This window comes from Leptonychotes weddellii, chromosome 15, assembly GCF_054177405.1.
Source record: "Leptonychotes weddellii isolate Sample4059 chromosome 15, ASM5417740v2, whole genome shotgun sequence".
Classification (NCBI taxonomy): Eukaryota; Metazoa; Chordata; class Mammalia; order Carnivora; family Phocidae; genus Leptonychotes; species Leptonychotes weddellii.
Genome location: NC_138383.1, coordinates 17,501,751 through 17,526,868, shown reverse-complemented (window position 1 = coordinate 17,526,868; position 25,118 = coordinate 17,501,751). Strand labels below are relative to the sequence as shown.

At 41.4% G+C, this 25,118-nt stretch overlaps 1 protein-coding gene across 15 annotated transcripts in view; it reads right to left on the bottom strand.

The window, feature by feature from the left end:
• Positions 1-25,118, bottom strand: part of BRCA1 (BRCA1 DNA repair associated) — a 63,622-nt gene that overhangs the window by 14,095 nt on the left and 24,409 nt on the right. For 8 of the 15 annotated variants that reach the window (XM_081804917.1, XM_081804914.1, XM_081804910.1 and 5 more), the window contains 7 exons: positions 21,410-24,856; positions 20,918-21,006; positions 16,216-16,387; positions 9,753-9,879; positions 7,570-7,760; positions 5,919-6,229; positions 2,899-2,986 (listed from right to left, as the gene is read on the bottom strand). In XM_081804917.1, the coding sequence (XP_081661043.1) occupies positions 2,899-2,986; positions 5,919-6,229; positions 7,570-7,760; positions 9,753-9,879; positions 16,216-16,387; positions 20,918-21,006; positions 21,410-24,856 (4,425 nt within the window). The remainder of the gene's footprint in view (positions 1-2,898; positions 2,987-5,918; positions 6,230-7,569; positions 7,761-9,752; positions 9,880-16,215; positions 16,388-20,917; positions 21,007-21,409; positions 24,857-25,118) is intronic. The other 7 variants (XM_081804912.1, XM_081804913.1, XM_081804921.1 and 4 more) reach the window with 4 other exon arrangements.

Sequence of the window (25,118 nt, the reverse complement as noted above, 5' to 3'; positions counted from 1 at the left end):
GACCACAGGAAAGGTCTGCTCTATCTTCTAGGTGCTCAAGATGTCTGTCACAGTGTTCAAGAAATTCCCCATGTGTACTGATACATGTGGATGGGGAAGGTCTATTTCACTGGATGGCAAATTTGTGAAAGGACATGAATATGTGAAATCCTGAATTTGAAATGTCCATGTAAGCGACAAAGTTTCACCCCCAGAACGTCTCCCTGGGGAGTCCTAACCCCTTAATTCCTAATTCCCCTGAGAGGGCCAAGAAAATAGACTATATTCACAGCTTTTCTCTTTTCTAGGTATTTCAGAAAGCAACAGCTGAAGAATCAGTTCTGGTTTTTCGTACTGTTTCAAAGGCTACGTACTGTTTCGTACTTTGAAGAACTAAGCAAAATGAGAAAAGAACACTTAGTTTTAAACAGGAGAAATGGGGGCGCCTGGGTGGCTCGGTTGGTTAAGCGACTGCCTTCGGCTCAGGTCATGATCCTGGAGTCCCGGGATCGAGTCCCACATCAGGCTCCCCTGCTCAGCAGGGAGTCCGCTTCTCCCTCTGACCCTTCTCCCTCTCATGCTCTCTCATTCTCTCTCTTGCAAATAAATAAAATCTTAAAAAAATAAATAAATAAATAAACAGGAGAAATGGATTTAACTAAACCCTAAACACAGTAGGCCATCTGCCGGTGGAACAATAGCCATTTTCTCTCCCAGAATTCTTCACAAATTAAAAAATGTTTTTCCTGTATGGGGATTAACATAAGAATAAAAAAAAATTAAAATTAAAAAAAAAGTTTTTCCTGGGGCGCCTGGGTGGCTCAGTCGGTTAAGCGGCTGCCTTCAGCTCAGGTCATGATCCCAGGGTCCTGGGATCAAGCCCCACATCAGGCTCCTTGCTCTGCGGGAAGCCTGCTTCTCCCTCTCCCTCTGCCTGCCGCTCCCCGTGCTTGTGTTCTCTCTCTCTTACTATCTCTCTCTCTGTGTCAAATAAATAAATAAGTAATCTTTAGAAAAAAAAAAAGTTTTTCTTTCTTCAATTTTTAAAGCTTTTTAAACTGTTGTAAAAGTTGATTGAGTAATAGGCTTTAAACTCAGAATTCTATTTTGGTTCATTTTTAGTTTATTTTATTATTATTATTTTTTAAGATTTTATTTATTTATTTGACAGAGAGAGAATGAGAGAGAGAGAGCACATGAGAGGGGGGAGGGTCAGAGGGAGAAGCAGACTCCCTGCCGAGCAGGGAGCCCGATGCGGAACTCGATCCTGGGACTCCAGGATCATGACCTGAGCCGAAGGCAGTCGCTTAACCAACTGAGCCACCCAGGCACCCTCATTTTTAGTTTAAAAGTAGCAAATGTTGTATTCCCTTTGTTTAAAGACCGAACTACTTTATTTTATTTTTTTAAAGATTTTATTTATTTGACAGAGAGAGACAGTGAGAGAGGGAACACAAGCAAGGGGAGTGGGAGAGGGAGAAGCAGGTTTCCTGCAGAGCGGTGAGCCCAATGCGGGGCTCAATCCCAGGACCCTGGGATCATGACCTGAGCCGAAGGCAGACGCTTAATGACTGAGCCACCCAGGTGCCCCAAGACCTAACTACTTTAATTTGCATTTTAAAGTTTTCTTTTCACCTTTCAGCAGCTCTGATCCAAAACTATAGCTTAAGATATATTAAACTTTAATGACATTCATCTCTAAAATAGTACTTAGTTCAAAGTACCTTGTCCTGGCACCTGATTCCTGTAAGCATTATCCTCTGACCCTGTGGTACAGCCTCTGCACCTTAGAAACCTAAGATCTTTGAAGTTCTAAGGCACTGTGTCCCTGCCAAGGAGCCTGGACCCTTACATGTTCAAGTGCCAACAGCTATATGACAGAAACATTCTGGAGAGGGCCACTGTATTTCCAGAGTCACTTCTGTTCAGAAGGTTTCAAGACTTGAGCTACAGTCTGCATCTTCTGGTGCTGCGTGCACCGCTCTTTGCTTTCTGGAACCCAACAAGTGAGTTCATCTCCTCTTCCAGAAAGCAGCTCTATGAATATTGGAAGACAGCTGGCTTGTTGCCTTCAGTCTTTCCATTCTTTCCTCTGTTCTTCAAATAATACTGTTTTGTTTTCCTTTCCCCCATCCTCAGCACCTACCTCTGGAGAAACACTCTAGGTGGTCAGTGACCAGCTTAAAAGGAAAGCATGGTGCTCGAAGCAGAGCACATTATCTTTCAGGCAGTCCCTCCCACAGAAGAGGCAGTGCAGGGGTCCGAATCTACACTTCACTTGCTCTGGACATGAAGCTTATGTTCATAAGGCCCAATTTCAAATGAGCTTTTTCAGCAGCGCTGAAATGTTTACTTAGATTTAGCTAAAAGCCTCTGAAGTCTCCGTTATCACACAAGCTATAATGAAGATTGCAAAAGAGGAAGGTGTAGGACAAGTGAATTTTCCCCTTCTCTTTTTCCTGGTTCATACGCTAGGCTACCTCAGAGCTGATAGTGGACTTGCTTCCTGAAAAACTGTCAAGCACACTCAATCCGGGTGTGTGAGTGGAGCTAGGACATGGAGTGGACACGGAGCGAGCGTTTCCAAATGCCTGGAGTTTGAGTGCGAACTCGCTTCATTCCTCTCTTTGCCCCACGTGTTCTTCCAGGACTTGGGCTCTGCCTTATCAGAGAGCCCCTCACACAGGGTGGTTGAGGCACGGTGGACGAGAAGTGGCTGACCATTCTGGCTCACTACTCTCCAAATCTTAACCCAAACCAAAGGGGGTCAGGACAGAGCAAAACTATTATTTTTCTTTTATAAATAACTGATTGACTGATGGAAGACTGTCATCCATGCTTTTGCTTAACAAATTCTCCCATTTTTTCATGTAGTTTTATGCAACAGATGCAACATGGTCTGTAAGGCTCTTGGTATACCTGTTTTCATGATGACATGAGTAGTCTCTTCAGAAATTTGATTAGTTAAAGTGATGTGATGTTTTCTGGCAAACTTGTGCACAAGCATCTGAAATCAAATCAAATATTACATTATAATCAATTACCTCTAGTACACAGCTTAGACTGTTACCCTAGCTTTGACTCTCCATTTTCCTCACAAAAGGTACATCCCTTTTATTCGAACATGCCTGAAATCCCAAAATAAATAGTAATTTAATAAAAATTATGTAGAAATCAGAGGAAAAAATTCTAAAATAGTCTGTGCTCACAGACACGGAATTACAACCCAGGATTCAAAATAATAATTTTTCCCTTTAATAGCAAATATAATTTGATTCCCTAAGATCGTTTCTCTGCCGAGTGATACTCTACTATAATCTAGGTTTATCAGCCTACGCTTTATAAGTCAAGAGGTAACCAGCCCATTCAGAAAGTTATGCCACAGATATGTGGCTGAAAAACAAGGTTCAAGCCTCTGATAGTTACAAAACATTCAAGTCAAGACGCTTCTAAAGGTCAGTGCAAAAGCTATCAATTCCTCTTTTTTTTTTTTTTTAAAGATTTTATTCATTCATTTGAGACACAGAGATACGGAGAGAGAGAGAAAGCATGAGCAGGCGGGAGACAGAGGGAGAGGGAGAAGCAGGCTCCCTGCTGAGCAGAAAGCCCGATGCGGGGCTCGATCCCAGGACCCTGGAATCATGACCTGAGCTGAAGGCAGACGCCCAACCATCTGAGCCACCCGGGCGCCCCACTATCAATTCCTCTTAAGGATAAGGATTGGAGGAGACTCAGTTGCTTCCCAAAAGAAAGCTCCAGCCTTCTAGCTATTATCTATCAACCAAATAAAAATCAATAGGCAGTAAAAGGGATTAACCAGTTCCATTATGGACAGTTGACATAATCAGTAGCTACTGTTGGTAAACAACTTTGCTTCCCAAAGGCCATCATGTACTAGTCATGGCCCCCCATGCCAATATTTCTGCGCTGTGCAATACTGCAGCGGGGAGCAGGCATCTTTCTTTCAAGCTGCCTTGTTCCCTACTGCCACAGGCCACTGCGAAAGGGAGGCTAGAGAAGCTAATGACATCCTCCCCCTTTTGCCACTGCCCTCTGCCAGGTTCATTAGCAATTCTGAACTGATTAATTGCTGAAATCCCAGCCTTGAAACAAGGTTCAGTTAGAAGAGCAACTGCTGAAAAGATCATCTTAATATGGGCTTTGGAATTAATCATGTGTACTACAGTCAGCAGCTTTCATAATAAATTTACCACACTTCAGCAAGTCTGAATGGAGCTGCAAAGTTTTCTCCTTGGCTTGCCTAAAGACAACACGTACCCAAGTCACTTATAGTCTAATCTGCAGCTCCGAGCTGTCCATGGCAAGAAAAGATTAGATCATTTTAGCCTCTCTGAAAAGCTGAACTCACGAAACAAAGGAAAGGGGAATGCTAATTTTCTTTTTTTTTTTTTTAAAGATTTTATTCATTTATTTGACAGAGAGAGAGAGAGAACAAGTAGGCAGAGAGGCAGGCAGAGGGAGAGGGAGAAGCAGGCTTCCCGCTGAGCGGGGAGCCCGATGCGGGGCTCGATCCCAGGACCCCGGGATCATGACCTGAGCCGAAGGCAGCGGCTTAACCGACTGAGCCACCCAGGCACTCCGGGGAATGCTAATTTTCAATGAATAAATGAGAATTCTAGATGTATAGGCAAATGATCAAGAGCAATATAAGTAGACAAAGGTATGAATTTTCAGAACAAACAGCTGATCTGGGCGCATGGTCTTGAGATGGGAATTCTAGCATTATTGATGAAAATTTATTTACTGTATCTACTAGGGCAGACACAGGTTACTCTGCCCTTCTAGTAGTGGGATACATTTGGCCCCTGAGCCACTACCTATAGAGAGGACAAGAAATGATTCTAAGAAGGCTATATTAAGAAAAGCTTAAAGGAAGCCTAGGAAGGATATATTAAGAAAGATATTTAAGAATGACCTGGTCATCTCTCAGAGTGCAATAAATGGCACCCGCTATTGCAACCATCTGATAAGCTGGTGTGTTATCTTATGATTTTAAAGAAATATTCATTCAGCTACTTTATTATGAAAGGAAACCAATGGTGATTAATTACCAGGGAGGTCAATTTCCTATGATGTCTGAAATCTACACTCAGCCCAAGCAGAAACAAAATTTTTAGTGGTCTTAATATTTTAATGGATATTTTTCTCTATAATGTGAAACAATTCCTATTTCTGGTACCAGGGGCCCAAGGACATGTCAAATCCTAACAGGGAAGGGGTGCTGTAGGGCAGAAATGAAAGAGCGGGGGGCGCCGGGGTGGCTCAGTCATTAAGCATCTGCCTTCGGCTCAGGTCATGATCCCAGGGTCCTGGGATCGAGCCCTGCATGGGCTTCCCTGCTCGGCGGGAAGCCTGTTTCTCCCTCTCCCACTCCCCCTGCTTGTGTTCCCTCTCTCGCTGTGTCTCTTTCTGTCAAATAAATAAACAAAATCTTAAAAAAAAAAAAAAAAAGAAATGAAAGAGCGGGCTATTGAATAACTGTATCACAAGCCAGGATAAAGACAAACACTGGAGAAATGCCACTATCTGTCCGTTTGCTTGGAAGTTGGATTTAGTTAATTATGCTCGTAAGTTCACTCAGATAGAACCAGGGTGTTTCCTCTGGGGATTAAAACTATACTTACTTGTTTTTTTAGATAAAAAAAATTAAAATTAAAAAGCTCTATATTATACCCAAAACTATAACCTTTCTGCTAATACTTAATAATTATTTTCTTAAATATATACAAAATAGTCCATGCTACAGCTTTATCTAGGTCCTAATCTTCAGAAATTAGCAAGGGAAATTAGATTACATAGAATCATTCTTGGCTCCTAGATTTCTCCCTATAGGTTGAAATGTTGCTAGTACCTATTTAAAACTATTTGCAATATGTTAAGAAGTCTCTGTTGTTAGGGAGATACATAAATACACTCACAAATTCTTTTGGTGTTAAGCCTGATGCCACCATAGATATTCTTCTGTTGACTCTTTTTGTTGAAGATACAACTTTTGGCTTCTCCCTGCCCACACTGTCTTCCCTCTTATTATACTCAGCAGTATTAGCAGTATGGACAGTAGCTGTACTCTTGGCTGATTCTTCAGCTTGAAATTGGGGTAATTTCAATGCAGAGGTTGAAGTTGGCATGCTGCTGATATGAGCTGGCTCTGGGGTTCTGTCTGTAGAGGGATCAGACTCAGGGTCAGCAGAGAAGAGGCTGATTCCAGACTCGAGGTAAGGGGTTCCCTCTGAAAGGCACAAGGGAAGAAGTTTAACCCACATGATGATGAATCTTGAATTACAAATAGTCTTCATGATTCTATATTTTAAAAAATAAAAAGTTTAAGTCAACTGACTAAAAAAATATGGCAGCATTTTATTGCTAATGACAGGAATACGAGTAACTTTAAATATTCTTTTCAAATTTTTTATTACCTATATTCTCCAACTTTTTAACAATGACCATAAAGAGCATGGTACTTTTGTAAGGAAGGAGAACAATTTTGAAAAATTAGACAAATACGTGATTTTTCTTTATCCATTATATCATTGTCTTTCTGACCTAATAAATCATCAGATATCATTACCAAATTAAAACAGAAGACCATTCCTGAAACACTTCAGAAAATGTCACTCCATCAGGAAGTAAGCACAGCTAAAGAGAACACGTGAGATTCCTAAAATGACCTTAATGTACATGGCCAAATACAACATTTAGGTGCCAAAGAGCACCTTTTATGATGTGTTTTTGAGGACTAATTTAAAACTTTCTTTACTGATTAAAACTTTGATTTATAAGCCATAAAACACACCATTCATTTAAAGTGATTTATAAGGCATAAAATACATAATCATTTATATTCATTAATTCATAAAATAAGAGCTTATTTTGGAGATTTGACTCATTTTTCAATAAAGGACAGGCTGAAAACTTTTTTCTAGGGCCCTAGAATTCTTTATTTTTTACCTTTTTTTTTCTTTTTAAGTAATCTCTATGCCCAGTGAGGGGCTCAAACTCACGATCCCAAGATCAAGAGTTGCATCCTCTACTGACTAAGCCAGCCAGGCACCCCTAGGGACCTAGAATTCTTACTTAACAGTTGAAATAAAATACTTAGAGCACACAAGACTCCCATCCTCAAAACTGTTAGAGTTAAGCCAATAAAGACAGATCAAGGGCTGCAATAATTTTCATGTCAATTTGGGGTGCCTGGGTGGCTCAGTCGTTAGGCGTCTGCCTTCGGCTCAGGTCATGATCCCAGGGTCCTGGGATCGAGCCCCGCGTCGGGCTCTCCGCTCAGCGGAAAGCCTGCTTCTCCCTCTCCCACTCCCCCTGCTTGTGTTCCCTCTCTCGCTGTGTCTCTCTCTGTCCAATAAATAAATAAAATCTTAAAAAATTTTTTTTCATGTCAGTTTGGATTAATATTCAAGCTATTTTTCTAAAATGGGTTTAAGTATAAGAAAAGCATTCATTATAGATAGACTAGACATGCTAGACATCTGAAAAGTTCGTTAACCAAAATATCTTTAGGTCAGATTCAAAGTAAAACAGACGTTGTTTTCTCCATTAGAACAGATGAAACAGTACCCAGATCTGGTCTTGGCAAATCAGACTGCTCCATGAAATTTCGCGCCTCTGACTTGGTCAGTTGTTGCTCCTCCACACTGACAACCTTAACAAGCTCCTCTTGAGCAGGGCAGTTTGTGTTCTGAAGACTCCTTGGGTTGCTGTGCACATACCACTTAGTATCTAACAACCGGGATTGAGAAGGGGAAGACCTAGAAGGATGAAGGGAGAAACACACCACCACAGTTTGTGAAAGGACTCATCATACTTCCCGGGCAGCAGACACACAAGTGGAACAGCTCACTGTCAGGGAGATGGGGAATGACTAGCGAAAAAAGAACCCAAGTGACTGCTCAGAAGTCTGGATTCATGAAGCCTGCCAATGTGTCAAGGCTGACATATAACAGCTCCCCTTACGGCCTGGGCTGAGGCAGGGTATCTCTCAGCTGTTTAAAAGCGTGTCAGCAAATTTCACCAAATTCTCCACTGCCACTCACTCAATCAAATTCTATACGCTATTCCACTTGAGTCCAAATGGATGTATTAGAATCAGATCTCTCATGAAAATAGAAAGCTGATTAATTTTGACATTTCTACACTCATTCTTTCTACCCAATTTTAGCAGAATTCACAGAATCATCCCTACCTCCTGTCTTTTCAATGTCCAAAGCCATTCTCAAAACAAAAGCCAGCTATAAAGTACTGGGCGCCCAGTGATTCTGTCCTCCACTCTTTCAGCTGCTTAGGGCTTTGCGGAATAAGATACTTAGCAACAGATTTAAACGATACTTAAGAGATTTGAGGAATTCATCCTCAAATGCATTATTAAGAGTTTCCTTTAAATAACTCTGGTTATCAAATAATCAAATAATAAAATTATTATAATATATAATCTATTATAATGGTTATATAAGATATTATAACATAATAATGTTAATAACTAAAATACATTAAATAATTGTCTATTAAACAATTATTGGGTGTTTACTACAAGTCAGGCAATAAAAGTAGGCCTTGTGCATTAAAGATGAGCAAAACCCGAATCGCCGCTCTCAGGTACTCTAGTAGAAAGAGGACATTCAATCAATGTGTAGGTATTTTTTCTTTTCTTTCCATATATATATATATGAAATATACATTCAATATATATTCAATATATATTTTATGTAGGCTCCGCCCCAGCATGGAGCCCAGTGTGGGGCTTGAACTCACAACCCTGAGATCAAGACCTGGGCTGAGATAAAGAATTGAACCCTTAACTGTCTAAGCCACCCAGGTGCCCCAATGTGTAGGTTCTTTAATAGAAGTCTCTGTTGGGTACACTGGGGAGGAGGAGGAGGTATAGGAATATTTAGTGTAAATATTAAATGGATGGTTAGCTAATTGATTAAAACATGGCAATGAAGTCATTCCCTCTAAACATGGGCTAGCGCCTGTGGAGGCCAGATCTTTGCATTCTCTGTCACAGCCACAATGTCAGTCTCCCAGCCTCAAAAATATATCCTAGTTCAAGAGGCTTGAAAGATAGTATGAGTAGATTATCGACAACTTGTCACTATTTTCAGGAAGACAAATAAAAAATAAAAGTATACTGACACACAGTAGGAACTCAATAAATATGAATTCCTTTTCCTTCCTAGAGTGGTAAGATGCAGGACTCTGATGGCTCTGAGGTTCTGTCCTGCACTATCAAATAGGAAGAACAGTCCCTACTTGTTCTTTTACCCTCACAGTATTGTAAAGATCCAATGAGGAAGCAGATATAGTACTTTTGAAAATATGAAGTGCTACACAGTCTTATCTCAATAATGATTTGCATAGACATCCCTGAAAGATATTCTGAATTTTCCTGGGGTAAATCAATAGCTAAACTTTTTCTAGAGAGGCCAAAACTTCAATCAGGGCCAAGGGCTGCTGGTCTACGTCAGCTCCCAGGCTTGTTTAGGTTTCAGTTCTATATTTTATTCTGCCCTTCAAAAGGGACAGATCTACTGTGCATTTCTGACTTCGTAGCTCATGCCCTGTATAGATCCAGAAAACCTATGTGCAATTAAACAAAAGAAGTGTCCTGGGGCAATGAGAGGTTAGAAATGGTTCTTTACAAAAAACCAGAAAAAGGATGGTGAAAAAAATTTAATAATAAGCGTTCAATATAAGTAAAGATGTTACTTAGATACTACAACTTGACATTTATTACTTCTTACCTTCTCGTTCCTGGTTCTTTATTTTTACTGGTGGAACTATCCAGAGATACTTGAAATTTGTCAGCAGAAAGGCTTTCGGGATTCTGGCTTATAGGATAGTCACTACTTTTCTCTGAAGTTAATACTGCTTTAAATGGAATGAGAAAACAAAGAAATCTACTTTACTGCTTTGTCCTGAGGGTGGTAATTCAGGTAGGATATCGATTTTTTCAAAAGCAGCAACCTGTGACAATCAAATTGGTTTTTAAACAAGTATATCAAACAGAATTTGTAAACATAAGTGATGCAGCACCAGATGAAACTAAATGACTCAAAAATAGTAGGGACAATGAAAGGAAACACTTTAGGACGGAGTAAATGAAGATACCTGGCTGAGACGAGGCTGGAAAAAAACATACATTTTTTGGCCCTGAATGATAAGGAAACAAGAATAGGAAATGAATTTTTAATCTCTGCAGCAAAATAAATTATCCTGGGGCACCTGGGGGGCTCAGTTGGTTAAGCGACTGCCTTCGGCTCAGGTCATGATCCTGGAGTCCCTGGATTGAGTCCCTCATCGGGCTCCCTGCTCGGCAGGGAGTCTGCTTCTCCCTCTCCCACTCCCCGTTTGTGTTCCCTCTCTCGCTGTGTCTTTCTCTGTCAAATAAATAAATAAAATCTTAAAAAACAAATAAATAAATAAATAAATTATCCTGAAGTTCCCTTAGATAACAGGGAAGAGAAAGTACTGGAAAGCACAAAGCACATTCTCTACTGCCTCCACATCAAAGACTGTAGAGGATGAGGGTTTGAGCTTTTTGCACTTGTGGGGAAACGGGAGAGGTCGGATGAGAAGGAAAAAACAGGTGACATTTTGCTTCCCTTTTTCAATGACTAAGAAAAAAAGCAAACAAAAAAACCAACACACACAAAATCCAAGGTGCTGACTGATAAGGAACTTTGAAGTAATCTATGGAACTGCTGATGAAATGGCACAGGAAAAGGAAAACACACACAACAGACCCAAGGCAAAGTTCTGGCATCTTGGTGTGTCCTTTTTATTTATTAATTCCTCGATGTATTATTGTACCACTGCTTTCTAGGAAATGCCTTCAAGGCAGAAATCTTTTAAAAAGCAAAAACAAACACTTAAAATTACAAACGTCTTTTACCCACTAAAAAATCACTGACTGTAATTTATTTTGAGCTTTTATTAGAAAAGCTCAAATGCATAAATCAAGGTAGAAAAATTTAAACAAAAGGCTATTATTTATTAAATTGTTTTTTTTGTTTGTTTTTTAAAGATTTTATTTATTTGACACAAAGAGAGAGACAGCTAGAGAGGAAACACAAGCAGGGAGAGTGGGAGAGGGAGAAGCAGGCTCCTGACTGAGCAGGGAGCCCGATGCGGGGCTCGATCCCAGGACCCTGGGATCATGACCTGAGCCGAAGGCAGATGCCCAACAACTGAGCCACCCAGGTGCCCCTAAATTGTTTTTTAAGTCACTGGGTAGCTTGGGGGGAAATAATCATTGATCTCCCGAGTTATTCCTCAAATGCATTATTTCTAGTTTGCTTTATGTCTATCTTTTCTGGACCTGTGCCTTTCTAGGAACACAGGAACTCCCAACTGCTGAAAGCAAGCAGTCTTACAGTGAACCAGCAGGTTTTTCTTTCAACTGTGTATCATTTCCCCCCAAATACAGGGTGATAATTGATAAAAGGTAATGTGTGGGGATGCCTGGGTGGCTCAGTCGTTAAGCGTCTGCCTTCGGCTCAGGTCATGATCCCAGGGTCCTGGGATGGAGCCCCACATCGGGCTCCCTGCTGAGCAGGGAGCCTGCTTCTCCCTCTCCCTGCTGCTTCCCCTGCTTGTACACTGTCTCTGTCAAAAATAAATAAAATCTTAAAAAAAAAAAAAAAGGGTCATGTGTAGTCTCTAAGGAATCACACCAAATAATTAAACACTGGAAAGGGTTAAAAAAAAAAAAAAAGTGAAAGGGTACGAGGGTGGAGGGGAGAGCCTCAGACACAAACACAGATATTACAGTCATTCCATGGTCTAAACATTTGGCATATGAGTTGCTCTTTTTCTTTTTAAGATTTATTTATTTGAGAGAGAGAGAGCATGCACAAGAACTCAAGAGCAGGGTTGGGGGCAGACAGGGAGGGAGAGAATCCCAAGCAGACTCCTAGCTGAGCACAGAGCCCCATGGAGCTCAATCCCAGGACCCTGAGACCACAACCTGAACCGAAACCAAATGTCAGACGCCTAACTGACTGAGCCACTCAGGTGCCCCACTCTTTTCAATACAATAAGGCTCAAACTACAAAGAAATTAAACAAACCTGAGTTGGATTCAATAACTCAATAGTATACAAAAAACCCAGGACAAAAGTTTTCTGCTCTTCTTCCTTAATCCTTATTTCATAAAGCAGGACCCAGAGCCCAAGTCCTGGAACAGTCTCTCTTAAATCACCCCCTCTTCTGGGGGTCTTAACCTATTATATTCTTCATGGGTAGGGAATATGGGCTAGACCAAACATTTAATAAACTTACTGCCTATTATGTACTAAGAATTATGCAAAGTATTGGGGGCGATCAAAGGAAAAAACATCAGGGAAGAATGAAAGATACTAAGAAATGATAAACTACAAAATACAGAACCTAAAATGAAATTCAGTTCTAAGAAATGATAAACTAGGGCACCTGGGTGGCTCAATTGTTAAGCGTCTGCCTTTGGCTCAGGTCATGATCCCAGGGTCCTGGGATCGAGTCCCACATCGGGCTCCCTATTCCACGGGAAGCCTGCTTCTCCCTTTCCCACTCCCCCTGCTTGTGTTCCCTCTCTCCTGGTCTCTCTCTGTCAAATAAATAAATAAAATTAAAAAGGAAAAAAAAAAAAAAGAAATGATAAACTACAAAGTACAGGACCTACAATGAAATTCAGTTTTAAAAAGTACATAACCCACCCACCCCAACTGATTCAGAATTTCCAGGGCAGAAGCCTGGGAATTTTTAACAAGTGCTTCCAGGAATGAACATACTGCAGGACAGAAAAGCTCAGATACGTCTGAAAATCCCTTCCACTGTAACGGACTGTGATCTTACAAATGCTAACGTTTGCTTCATGAATGACAGGTAATCCAGGAGGGAAAAAACCCAACAAAGTGCCTGATATGAAACAGCTTTACCTGTAGAGGGAAGTACACATAATTTATAATGGGTAAGGACACACATTTGCACAAAAATATGCAGGCTTGGGAATGACCCCTAGATAAACCCCAGGACAGATTTATGCTAAGGGCAGAACATTTGATGTAAAGATTCTAGTAAAAGGGCTTTCATCATTTTAAGAATATTGGATCAGGCACATGGGTGGCTCAGTTGGTTAAGCATCTGCCTTTGGCTCAGATCATGATCCCGAGGTCCTGGGATCCAGCCCCCGAGCCCTGCCCCTGCACCAGCAGGCTCCCTGTCAGTGGGGAGTCAGCTTCTGCCTCTGCCCCTCTCCCCGCTTGTGCTCTCTCTCAAATAATAAAATCTTTATTTTATTTTTTTTAAGATGGTATTTATTTGCCAGAGAGGGAGAGAGCACAAGCAGAGGGAGCGTCAGGCAGAGGGCAAAGCAGGCTCTCCCCTGAGTAGGGAGCCCAATATGGGACTTGATCCCATGGCCCCAGGATAATGACCTGAGCCAAAGGCAGATGCTTAACCAACTGAGCTACCCAAGTGTCCTTCAAATAATAAAATCTTAAAAAAAAAAAAAAGAATACTGGATCTTAAATACCCATAATCCTGCCATCCAGAGATTAAAATATATATATATAATTTATATTTATATATAGGATCTTAAATTATAGATTTTATATAGAAATAAATATATAGGATCTTAAAAATAAAAACTGGTGAAATCCAAATAAGTCTACAGTTTTATTTGTTACTAGTAATGTACCAATGTTGGTTTTTTGGGTCTGACAAAAGCACCATGGTAATGTAGGATGATATTAGGGAAACCAAAACTAGATAAGGGGTAGAATTCTGGCAGGAACTCTCTGTACTAATATTGCTACTTTTCTGTAAATCTAAAATTATCCAAAAATAAAAGGCGCATTAAAAAATATGTCCATACAGCTGAAGGTAAACAAAACTACCCTTCCTAGATCAAGAAGTTTGCTTAAGGGGCGCCTGGGTGGCTCAGTTAGTTAAGCATCTGCCTTCGGCTCAGGTCATGATCCTGGGGCCATGGGATCAAGTCCCACATTAGGCTCCCTACTCAGGAGAAAGCCTGCTTCTCCCTCTGCTTCAACATTTACTCACCTACCTCAGAAATCTGAGCATGCTATAATTTCATGAGAAAGAAGACTGTGAATAAGTTTACTATAAAGGATAGAATAAAAGCTCCTGACAAAAATGTTATACAGAGATTCAGAAGAAATTTCCAAAAAGGTTTTCAAATCCATAGTAAAGCATAATGTATAAAAATATAGCACTTATGAAATTTTAAAATGAAAGAAAGAAAGCCACAAGAAACACGTTGTCTGCAGATCTTCAGGAAAAAATAAATGTGCACACACAACACTCCAAAGAGGAGACAGTAGATTTATACACATATTCAAAGCCAGACAATAACATTTTCTATGTTGTGCATTAACATGGAAAGTCTAGTCTGTTTTTAGACTGAAGATGCTGAAAGCACCCCAAAGAAGAGAACTGTGCTGGGGACGAGACTTTGGGCTTCATTATCTGGGAGATGACTAAATGAAGGTACGGTTACAAAGAACGCATTTAAGGAAATACATTTTGAACCACTGCCATAGCAACAGAGTCCCCAGCTTCTCATGCATGAGCTACTGTTTCTCCCTGAACACAAAAATACTGCAAGGCACATTCTGGGACCAGGGCCACACTATTCTGGAGAATTAAGACTTGAATTCCTAGAAAGATGAAAAGGCAGGCCCTAAGGCCCCCAGCAGGGCTGTGGAAGGGAGCAACGAAGAAGGAACCTTCACACTAAGTAAGCTGGGTAGGTATCATGGAGACAGCAGTGAAGAACACTTTGGGAGGGCTCACCACACCTGCCTGTCCCTAAGCAGCAGCTCCCTTGTGGAATCCGTGCCTGTGCACAGCCTCTCACCCATGTGTCTGCTGATCTGCCCCTGTTTACAACCTGCCTGATGTGCTGTCTTCCACAAGGGTCTGTCCAATTAAAGACTCAAACTTCCAGATCACTTTCCTTCATTTATGCCATGTTATTCCTCAGCTCAGTGCTTCCTTTTTTTTTTTTTTTTAAGATTTTATTTATTTGACAGACACAGCGAGAGAGGGAACACAAGCAGGGGGAGTGGGAGAGGGAGAAGCAGGCTTCCCGCCGAAGAGGGAGCCCAATGTGGGGCTCGATCCCAGGACCCTGGGATCATGACCTGAGCCGAAGGCAGGTGGTTAATGACGGAGCCACCCAGGTGTCCCCAGTGCTCACTTCTGATCAATTCCAAGCTGCCTGGTTACTCCAAATGCCTTCTCTCAGAGGTCCATCTGGTCTTGTTGATAACCACAATGGTGTTATAAAGCGCCTGCCTCTCCCGCATAACTGGACTTTTTGTGGATCATGGTGCAATTCCTGACACCTAGGATAGCTCTCTCTCAAAACCAGAACACACATTAAATAGGGCTTTCGGGGAGCCTGTGTGACTCAGTTGTTGAGTGTCTGCCTTCGGCTCAGGTCATGGTCCCAGGGTCCTGGGATCAAGCCCCGCATCGGGCTCCCCGCTCAGCTGGAAGCCTGCTTCTCCCTCTCCCACTCCCCCTGCTTGTGTTCCCTCTCTCGCTGTCTCTCTCTCTCTGTCAAATAAATAAATAAAATCTTAAAAAAAAAAAAAAAAAAAGGGATTTCGGACCTGACACCACTGTTAAAAGACTAAGTCTGAGTGTTGTTTTTTTCTAAGCTTTCTAGAACGAAGAGTTGTCTATTTCCAGTCTCCCCCATCACACTCACTTTCCTATGGGCTCCCCATAGCATCTCCTCATTGTGGGTACTCAGTCAGACGATGACATTTCGTGACTGTCTTGGTTACTCTATAAGGTAAATTAGGTGTGAGCAGGGACCAGAGGCAAGGCTCTAAATAAAATTACCCATAGAGTGACTCAGCAAACCTATGCTGAGCAAAGAACATAAAATGTTGGAGTTAGGCCCACACTTTTTTTTTTTTTTTTAAGATTTTATTTATTTATTTGAGAAAGCGAGAGCGAGACAGCGTGAGCATGAGCAGGGGGAGGAGCAGAGGGAGAGGGACTAGCAGACTCTGCGCTGAGCACGGAGTCAGCTGTGGGGCTTGATCCCAGGACCCTGAGCTGAAATCAAGAGTCAGATGCTTAACCAACTGAGCCCCCCAGGCCCCCCAGGCCCACTCCTTTTAGAAAGATAAAGGCTTAGGGAGGAGAAGAATTCTGCTTAACATACCAGAGCTTGGCCAATATGACAAACCTCTTTCTGATGTGTTTTGTTCCGGATTGAGCAGCTCCTCCAGGGCACAAGAGTCTGCTAGGAGGGGAGGGGAGCTGTGAGAAGGCTGGCTCCCATGCTGCTCTAACACAGCTTCCAGTTCAGCCATTTCCTGCTGGAGCTTTATCAGGTTATCTTGCATGGTATCCCTCTGCTGTAAACACAAGAAATGACACCAGGAAAGTCACACTCTTTTAGCAACTTGCCAGAGAGCAAGAATATGTCACACCAATTAATTTTAGCATGGGAACCAAAACCACCTCATATGGAATTATGAGTTCTGGCTGAACACCTTTTAATCCAACCATATTCCTGCAATTAATGCCCATGAAATTATTTCAGAATAATGTTAGGGTGGGGGAAAAAAAAACTCTTCAAACTCTCCCAAATAGACTTGGCTTTATTGTGATGTCCTTTCAAAGCTGGTTTTCTTTTAAAGCTAGGGAGCAAAAAAAAAAAAAAAAAAAAACTACAATGAAGGTACTCAAACACGATATTTAAAATTAGCATGATTCTGTTAACATTTTACACAGGCTGTGTTTCACAGATTTGGGACAGTGGGACTCATAAGAGATTTGGATTAGTCCATATAGTAATGTCTGATTTCTGGCTGCTGAGGACTCTTCTTCTGGGATTCTTTGACCATTTAGTTTCTAAAAGAGAGAGAGCAAAGAGCTAATCCACTGATTTATCTATTTGTTCAACAACTATTCGCTGACCATCTATTATATGCGAGGCACGTTCTAGTTCTGGGGATTATAGTCCTCATTGTGTTGCCATTCTGCATGCGGAGAGGGTACCTAGAGATCACCTGCTGGAGGAAAGGACCTAGCAGAAAGAGCCCTGGGAAATCCTGTAAGGACAGTTATTGTTTTCAATTCAAGATAATGGGCTCTTCTTGCTTATGGGGCTTCTGATGTTTATTTCTCCATTTCAAGAAGAAATCTGCTAAGCCTTAGGTTTTTGGTAAGTAAAGGCCTTTCCAAAACATACATTTCTTCGTCACTGTTAAAAGGAACATCAATGGTTGCCGGAGAACCCCAGGGAAACAGACTGTTTCACCCTCCGTTGCTTCTGATCCTTGCAAATGACTTTGCCCTCTACTAAGAACAAGCCATCTACTTTCTCCCACAACACTGAGTTCACAGTTTTCAGGTTTTCATGACCAGAAAACGTATTCCCAGCGTCACAAAGGCTTTTGCTGCTGCCGAGACCGCCCTGTGGCCAGCGTCTGCGGCAGCGCCATCGCCACCACGTGGTGCTTGTGGGTAGTTCTGTTGCTGATCACAGCCTGGCCCTGGAGCTGCCTCAGTAAATCTGGAAGGAAACTGAGTGCACAGCTATCTGATAAGCTTCTGAAGCCCTATTAGTCACTTCTGGCATGACCATCACATCTGAACCTCTCTGTGGCCATTAAATAGGTTAGAAAATCAGGAAAAATAGTAACAGGAGAACTGTAATTAGAGAACTTTCCTTTGGGCTTTCCCAAAGGAATTACTTTATAACCTAAATTCCCTTGCAGGTAATTGCCCAGATACATTTGGGAGACCAAAACCAAATTGCTTACTGAGGCTTTTTTTTTTTCTAATTCTAATTTTTAAGTGTTTCTGGAATTGGCCCTATTCTTCTTTTCTATTCCCAACATGCTACTCTGATCTCTTTTAATACAGCTGCATTACTGTGGAAGTTCTTTAAAAGCCATGTTTATCATGTCTCTTTCTTCCATAAGGACCTTAGTGGTATACCACTGCTCAGATAAGTTAATACTTTCTGAACACCATATAATTATTACTCATACTGCCCTCAGGATAAAGTCCAAATTCCTAAGCACAGCATTCAAAAGGCCTTTCACACCCTGATCTTTTATTTCTTCCCTAAACTACCCATGTGCCCTGTTTTCCAGTCACAGGAAAACTGCTTTCTGGACATTTCATGCCTCGGTGTCTTTACCTCGATTGCTGCCTCCCTTCTCTTTCTACCTGGAAAAACTCTTCTCCTCTTGTGAGGTCCAGCTCAAATGGCTCCTTTGGAAGTCCCCACCATCTACATCTACTATCAGGAACGATCCCCCACTACCTCAGTCATACTGCTAATGCATTAGTATATCGAAGTGGAGTACTGGACCCTTCTTGATGGGAGGAATCGTTCCTTAATCATTGTGTTCCCGATGCCTAACAGGTAGTAAGTACTCAGTCAATGTTTAATGCAGAAATGAGTGAATGAATGAATGAATGAATACAGTTAATCAGTCTTTGATTAAAAACAGATACTGATGGTACCAAATGAGGATTTCTCTATCTCCTATATACTTCTCCTTAATTCAGTTTTTAAACAGATAGAGGGAAAAGATCCTGCTTCAATCATTTTGCCTGTCTGTGCTACTCTAGATTTAAGTTAGCCAGGAAATCTGACCTTAAGTCTGTTTTGGGGTAAATGCTTGATAAAAGCCTTTGCAAAATGAATCTTGAACAAATAGACATATCTCTGGGAATAAGATCGGGAATATGAAAAACAAGGAGGGTGGACAGAATCAGAAATTGAGACCTACAACCTTAAAACACAAGGGACAAAAAGGTGAAAGGCATTGGTGAAAGGTCAACAGAGCCCCAAATCCACACCCACAAAGGATCATAGGAGTTGCAGAGAAAGGGTCTCCGTAGTCTTTTTGTTCATTAGTCACCATGGCAATCCCGTAGACGGGGAGAACATTGGTGACAACTCAGGTGCGGAACAGGTTTCTTCCTGACTTCCTGACCAGGTTTAAATCCTAGAGGGATCTGCTCTGTACAGAAAACAGGCAAAGACAAGCCCTTCCTTTCTGTAGTCCTCACAGCAATGCCAAGAATTAGATTTTAAAACTGGATACCACCTGTGTTGGCAAAGATACAGGGAAATGGGAATCATCAAGTACCACAGGGGCTGGAAGAATACACATTTGTTCAGTCCTTCTGAAGAACAATGTAACAATATGTATCAAAGACCAAACATTCCAGTCCTAGGAATTTATACTAAAGAAATCATTGGGAACATGGGCAAATATTTAGTAATCAAGATACTACTACAGGAGCACCTGACTGGCTCAGTCAGTAGAGCATGCAACTCTTGATCTTGGGGTCGTGAGTTTAAGCCCCATGTTGGGTGTAGAGTTTACTTAAAAAATAAAAAATAGGGGCGCCTGGGTGGCTCAGTTGGTTAAGCGACTGCCTTCGGCTCGGGTCATGATCCCGGAGTCCCTGGATCGAGTCCCGCATCGGGCTCCATGCTCAGCGGGGAGCCTGCTTCTCCCTCTGACCCTCCCCCCTCTCATGCTCTCTCTATCTCATTCTCTCTCTCAAATAAATAAATAAAATCTTTAAAAAAAAATAAATAAAAAAAAAATAAATAAAAGATATTACCATAGTGCTGTACATAATAGCAAACTGTGCCTCTTACCCTGCAACCCTCATATTCAGCAACAGGTCGAATAAATCATGGCTTACCCAAAAGACAGAATACTATATGTAATTAAAAATCAATCACTGAAGAAAACTTAATGACAGAAAAAACAACATTACAATGTAAGTACATGGGGGGCGCCTGGGGGGCTCAGTTGGTTAAGTGACTGGCTTCGGCTCAGGTCATGATCCTGGAGTCCCGGGATCGAGTCCCGCATCGGGCTCCCTGCTCGGCAGGGAGTCTGCCTCTCCCTCTGACCCTCCCCCCTCTCATGCTCTCTGTCTCTCATTCTCTCTCTCGCAAATAAATAAATAAAATCTTAAAAAAAAAAAAAAAACAATGTAAGTACATGGAGTAGGATATAAATATTTTTTAAAGGTAAGGTGTACACATCCTCTTGTGCACAGAGAGAATGAAGAATATGTATCAATAAGTTAATAATAATAATTACTGGGTAACCCACAGAATTTAGTATTTTAAATAACTAATGTACGTACATGGTATAAAACTCAAGGCACAAAAGGATATTCAGGGAAAAGTAGGGCTTCCTCCTTCTCCTCCCAGTCTTCTACTTCCCCGCTCCGAAGGCAACTACTATTACCTGTTCTGTGAAGATGATGGTGTTAATCTTTAAACGCTGTGATAGAGTGCTTTTTCAAGACTGTTCTTTCTGTCATACTGGAACATTCATGTTATCAAATGCCGTAGATATGACAAGGCTCTTATCCCATTCATAAGTAACCCCAATATTGGTCTTGACCATGAGATACAGGAAGTAAAATTGTGTACTTTCTTTTTTAAAGAAAAAAGAGGACTTACAGGCACCAAAGAACAAACAACTACCAGATTAGAAGAGAAAGAACAAAAAGAAATCTCCATGAAACAACGAAAGGCTAGATCGTCTCTAACAGAAAGAGAACTCTGTAGGTTCCAATTTGGTCCCGAGAATAAACACACCCCTCTCTTTGATACAGTAGTGCTTTCATAGATATTCTTTCTATAGGGAGAATTCATTTTGAAGGTTTAGCTTATTCATTAAATTCAGGATTGAGTGTTCTCAGCCAGCTAGTATGTATTTGTGTGTATGAAACAAAAGGCAGCATGAGTTCCGTTCAGATGCTTACAATCTACTTTGAGGAGACAAGGTACCATGAATTCTAAAAGATGATACAAGCAAATGTCAGAATGTGGGATGCATGCTACCAAACGCTGAGGACACAACAGACACACACCCACACAAGCTTTTTACCTGAGTGGTTAAAATATCACTCTGAGAGGACAACCCTGAACAGTCTTCAGAGAGGCTTGTTTCACTCTCGTACCCGGATGCCACTTCACCTTAAATGATGACAAAAATAGCCTCAGATGTAAAAACAGACAGCACATACTGCAACTTGCTGTACCCATGTCTTCCCATTGGCAGGACAAACTTCACTTTCGGGTTATGCAAAATGATTATTACACTCCTTGTTTTGGGACACCCGGATTTCCTCTTGGAAATCATAACAACGAAAACCAGAAACAAGTCCACCAACAATTAGATCTCACGCAAAGAAGATGTGCTAGTTGGGTAAAGGACTTCTAAGGAAAGGCACCTTAGGAGGAACATGTGTAAAGTTTAAGAAGCAGTGACTTTAGTTGCACTTGGAAACTTGTAAAACGTGCTCCCCCACAAGGCATCAACAGTTAGCTCATTTCTAGAATACGGACGGGGGCAAACACAAAAACCTGGTTCCAATACCTAAGTCTGAATCCACACTCTGCTCTTCTTCGTGATTATCTTCTTCCAGGCCAAGTTCCCTTTCATCATCATCTGAAACCAGTTCCTTGTCACTCAGAACGTCCAGGTTTTCAGACTGATGCCTCACTTGTTTGGAAGGAGGATCAAACATCAAGAAAGGATCCTGGGTATTTGTATTAACAGTCAAGTCTTCCAATGCACTGCACTGTGAAGAAAATAAGCTACCAGAACACCTCGCTTCCTCACTAAGGTGATGTTCCTGGGATGCCTTTGCTGATGGCACTTGGTTACTGAGGTCACTTAAACTACTCTTCAGTGAGTCTAGGTTCTCCTCTGTTTTCTTAGACAGACCCTCTGTGGCAACAGCATTGTGACTGGTAGACTGAGAAGGTGTGTTGGTTACTTTACCAAATAGTAAGTGTTGGAAGCAGGGAAGCTCTTCCTCCTCACTAGATGTGTTCTCTTCTGAGGACTCTAATTTCCTGGCCCCTCTTTGGTGACCCTGGGCCAAGTGTGTATCGTCTAAAGGGCTAGGGCTCCTTCTGAATTCTCCTTTCTGGACACTTTTGCTAAAAACAGCAGATCTTTCCTTAATGTCACTTTCAGCAAAAAGTGACATTTTTCCCATTACTTTGTCACCATTTAATAGATCATCGGGTGTCTCCGAACAAACCTGAGAAGCACAACTACCTCCCATAGGTTGTTCGGGGTTATCTAAAATTAGACATGGAGAGAAATCTGCATTAACAGTCAGAACTACGCCTTCATTTTCTCCTTGCCTTTTCATTTCCGGATGTTTACAGTTACTTACAGGAAGGCTTTGCTTATAGACTTCAGGTTGCATAAGACCTAATCTGAGCATAGCATTTAATTTAGGTCCTCGGTTTCCACCTAGCTCTGCCTGAATGTTTTCACCACTGGAACCTACTTCATTAATACTAGAGCCTACTTCATTAGTACTGGAACCTACTTCATTAACACTGCTTGAGCTGACTTCTTTAAAAGTGCTTTCTCTGATGTTATTTTGGCTAATTGTGCTCACTGTACTTTGAATGACGCTCTCATTTCCCATTGCTCTTTCAGGTGACATTGAATGTTGCTCAAACCTTTCCTCTGACGGGTTTTTCTTACATAGGGTTTTAACAGATGATCTGATGGGAGAAAGTGGTGGTATATGATAAGGGTTTTGGGAAATTCCATGGTTATATGCAATAAGGAGTTCAGTTTCCTTGCCTCTGAACTGAGATGACTGACAAAGCCTAGCACCTCCTTTTATGCTACATTTGGCATCATCGCCTGGCTTCTTAGCTCTCTGACTAACTGCAGAAAAGCCTGCAGTTGCATGAACTGCCTGCACATACTTGATTTCAGACTCTTTCTTTCCCTGATTTTCTTCTTTCTGTCCACATTCAAGAGTGACTTTTGGACTTTGTTTCCTTAAGGCCCCAGAGTGGGCACAGACCGTTGCACAGTCCTTTTCTGGATCTCCTGGATTTGAAAACAGAGCAAATGACTGACGCTTTGAAACCCTGAACATATTGCATAAATACTGCATATCAAGTTCACTCTCTTCCATTTCTATGCTTGTCTCCTGAGTGTGGTTATCTTCGCATGTCAATGGATCTGCAAAACCCTCTGTGTCATTTCTAGCATCTTTAGAACAACCGTGGATAGGTTCCTTGGGGTTTTCAATTGCTGCGCACAGACTTGCACGTTGATTTGGTGCTGTTTTTGCCTTCCTTATCAGGGTGTCAGCTCCCAGTAACGAGATACTGTCCTGAGTGCTATAATCAGTATCAGGTACCAATGAAATATTGGTACTCTCTACAGATCTTTCAGTTTGCAAACCTCGTCCTCCACTCAATAGCAGCTCTTTGGGATCTCTGGTACTATCAGACACTTGAATCGTTCCTCGGCTCTCTTCTATTTCTTCTCTTCGAAGGCTAGGGTTGACAAACTCTTGAGGTTTATTAGAACTTGAACAGTTAGGGAAAAACCCAGGTACGTTTGTTAAATTTAGCTCTGGAAAAGCATGACTGGCAAGTCTCTTATTTATCTGTTCACCTGGCTTACTACCCTTCTTGGCTCCAGTTGCAAGTTCTTTATCTTCCATGAGCTGAAGCGTTTTGCTGTGTCTGACTGGCATTTGGTCCAGATGCTGTTTCTTCATCTCTTCACTGCTAGAACAACTATCGATCTGTAGTTCGCTATGATCAGGTGGGCTTGGATTTCTATTGACTACGAATTCAAGTGCACAAGCGTGCCTGGTGGAGGACTTCCTCCTCAGCCTGTTCTTCTTAGGGGCTTTCGAACTGGAGCTATTTAATTCCAGTTCCATAGTGCTTATACTGCTGCTTATCGGTTCAGCTTTGCTTCTAAAAGCAGATTCTTTTTCCAATGATTCTGTCGGGTTAGCATTTTTCTCATTCTGAACATAATCACCTTTTGTTTCATTCTCAGGACCATTATTTGTAATATTCATCACATGACCATTTCGCTCGATTTGGTCGGTTCCCTCAACTAGCTCTTCAGGAGTCTTTGGAACAACGGCCAAATCTACTTTCTTGATAAAATCCTCAGGATGAAGGCCTGATGTAGTTCTCCTTTTACGCTTTACTTTATTCGTGAGGGGATGGGCTCGCGTTGTCTGAGGTTCTATAGCACATGCTTCTATAATTAGATCTTCATTCGTGTGGCTCACGTTAGGGAGGCTTGCCTTCCTCCGGTAGGTTTTCCCAAATATTTTATCTTCGATATTACTCTCTACTGACTTGGTGTGGACTCTTTCACTTTCACATATCAAAGCATCCTGAGGATCACTGGCCATTAAGTCTATTTTCTCAGAAGAACCAGAATATCCGTCCACTTCATTTGGAACTTCTATTGCACCAGCTACTTCAGTATTCGATTCAGATCCCCCGTCATGTGAGTCATCGGGAGTTAACATTTCATCACTTCTGGAAAACCACTCATTAACTTTCTGTATGCTACTATTCAGTGTTCTCCAAGGAACATCTTGGGAATCTCTAGGACTGTCAGAGCATGGAGGTTTCTGTTTCTTCAGTTCTTTTCTCCCACACAGGGGATCAGCATTCAGAAGTACCTTTTTCTCTGTGCTGGGAGTCTGCCTATCATTACATGTTTCCTTACTTTCAGCCCATCTGCTCTGTTGGCTCCTTGCTAAGCCAGGCTGTTTGTTTTTATTACAGAATTCAGCCTTCTCTACATTCATTCTGTCTTTAGTGAGTAATAAACTGCTGTTCCCATGCCATAATGAGCTGGCATGAGTATTTGTGCCACATGGCTCCACATGCAAGTTTGAAACAGAAATACCCTGATACTTTTCTGGATGCTTCTCAGTTGCATGCTTCTCAGTGGTGGTCAAATCTTTATTACCGGATTGATGATGTTCAATATTTGTTATGTCCTCAGAAATTTCACAAGCAGCTGAAAGTATACAAAAACAACAAGGTGCTTAAAAACTGCATTATCATGAAAAAATATGTACACTTAATATGTACACTTAATACAACTTGGAAATAAAGCACCTGGCTATTTTTAGAGAAACTAACCTCAGAAACCACCAAGTATACTGAAGATGTAGCTCATGCACTTTCACAGAATTCCTATTTATCTAGATTCTCATTATTTCCACTCATGATACTTAAAACTTTAACTTCAGAATTCTCCCTGTTCATAAACCACACCT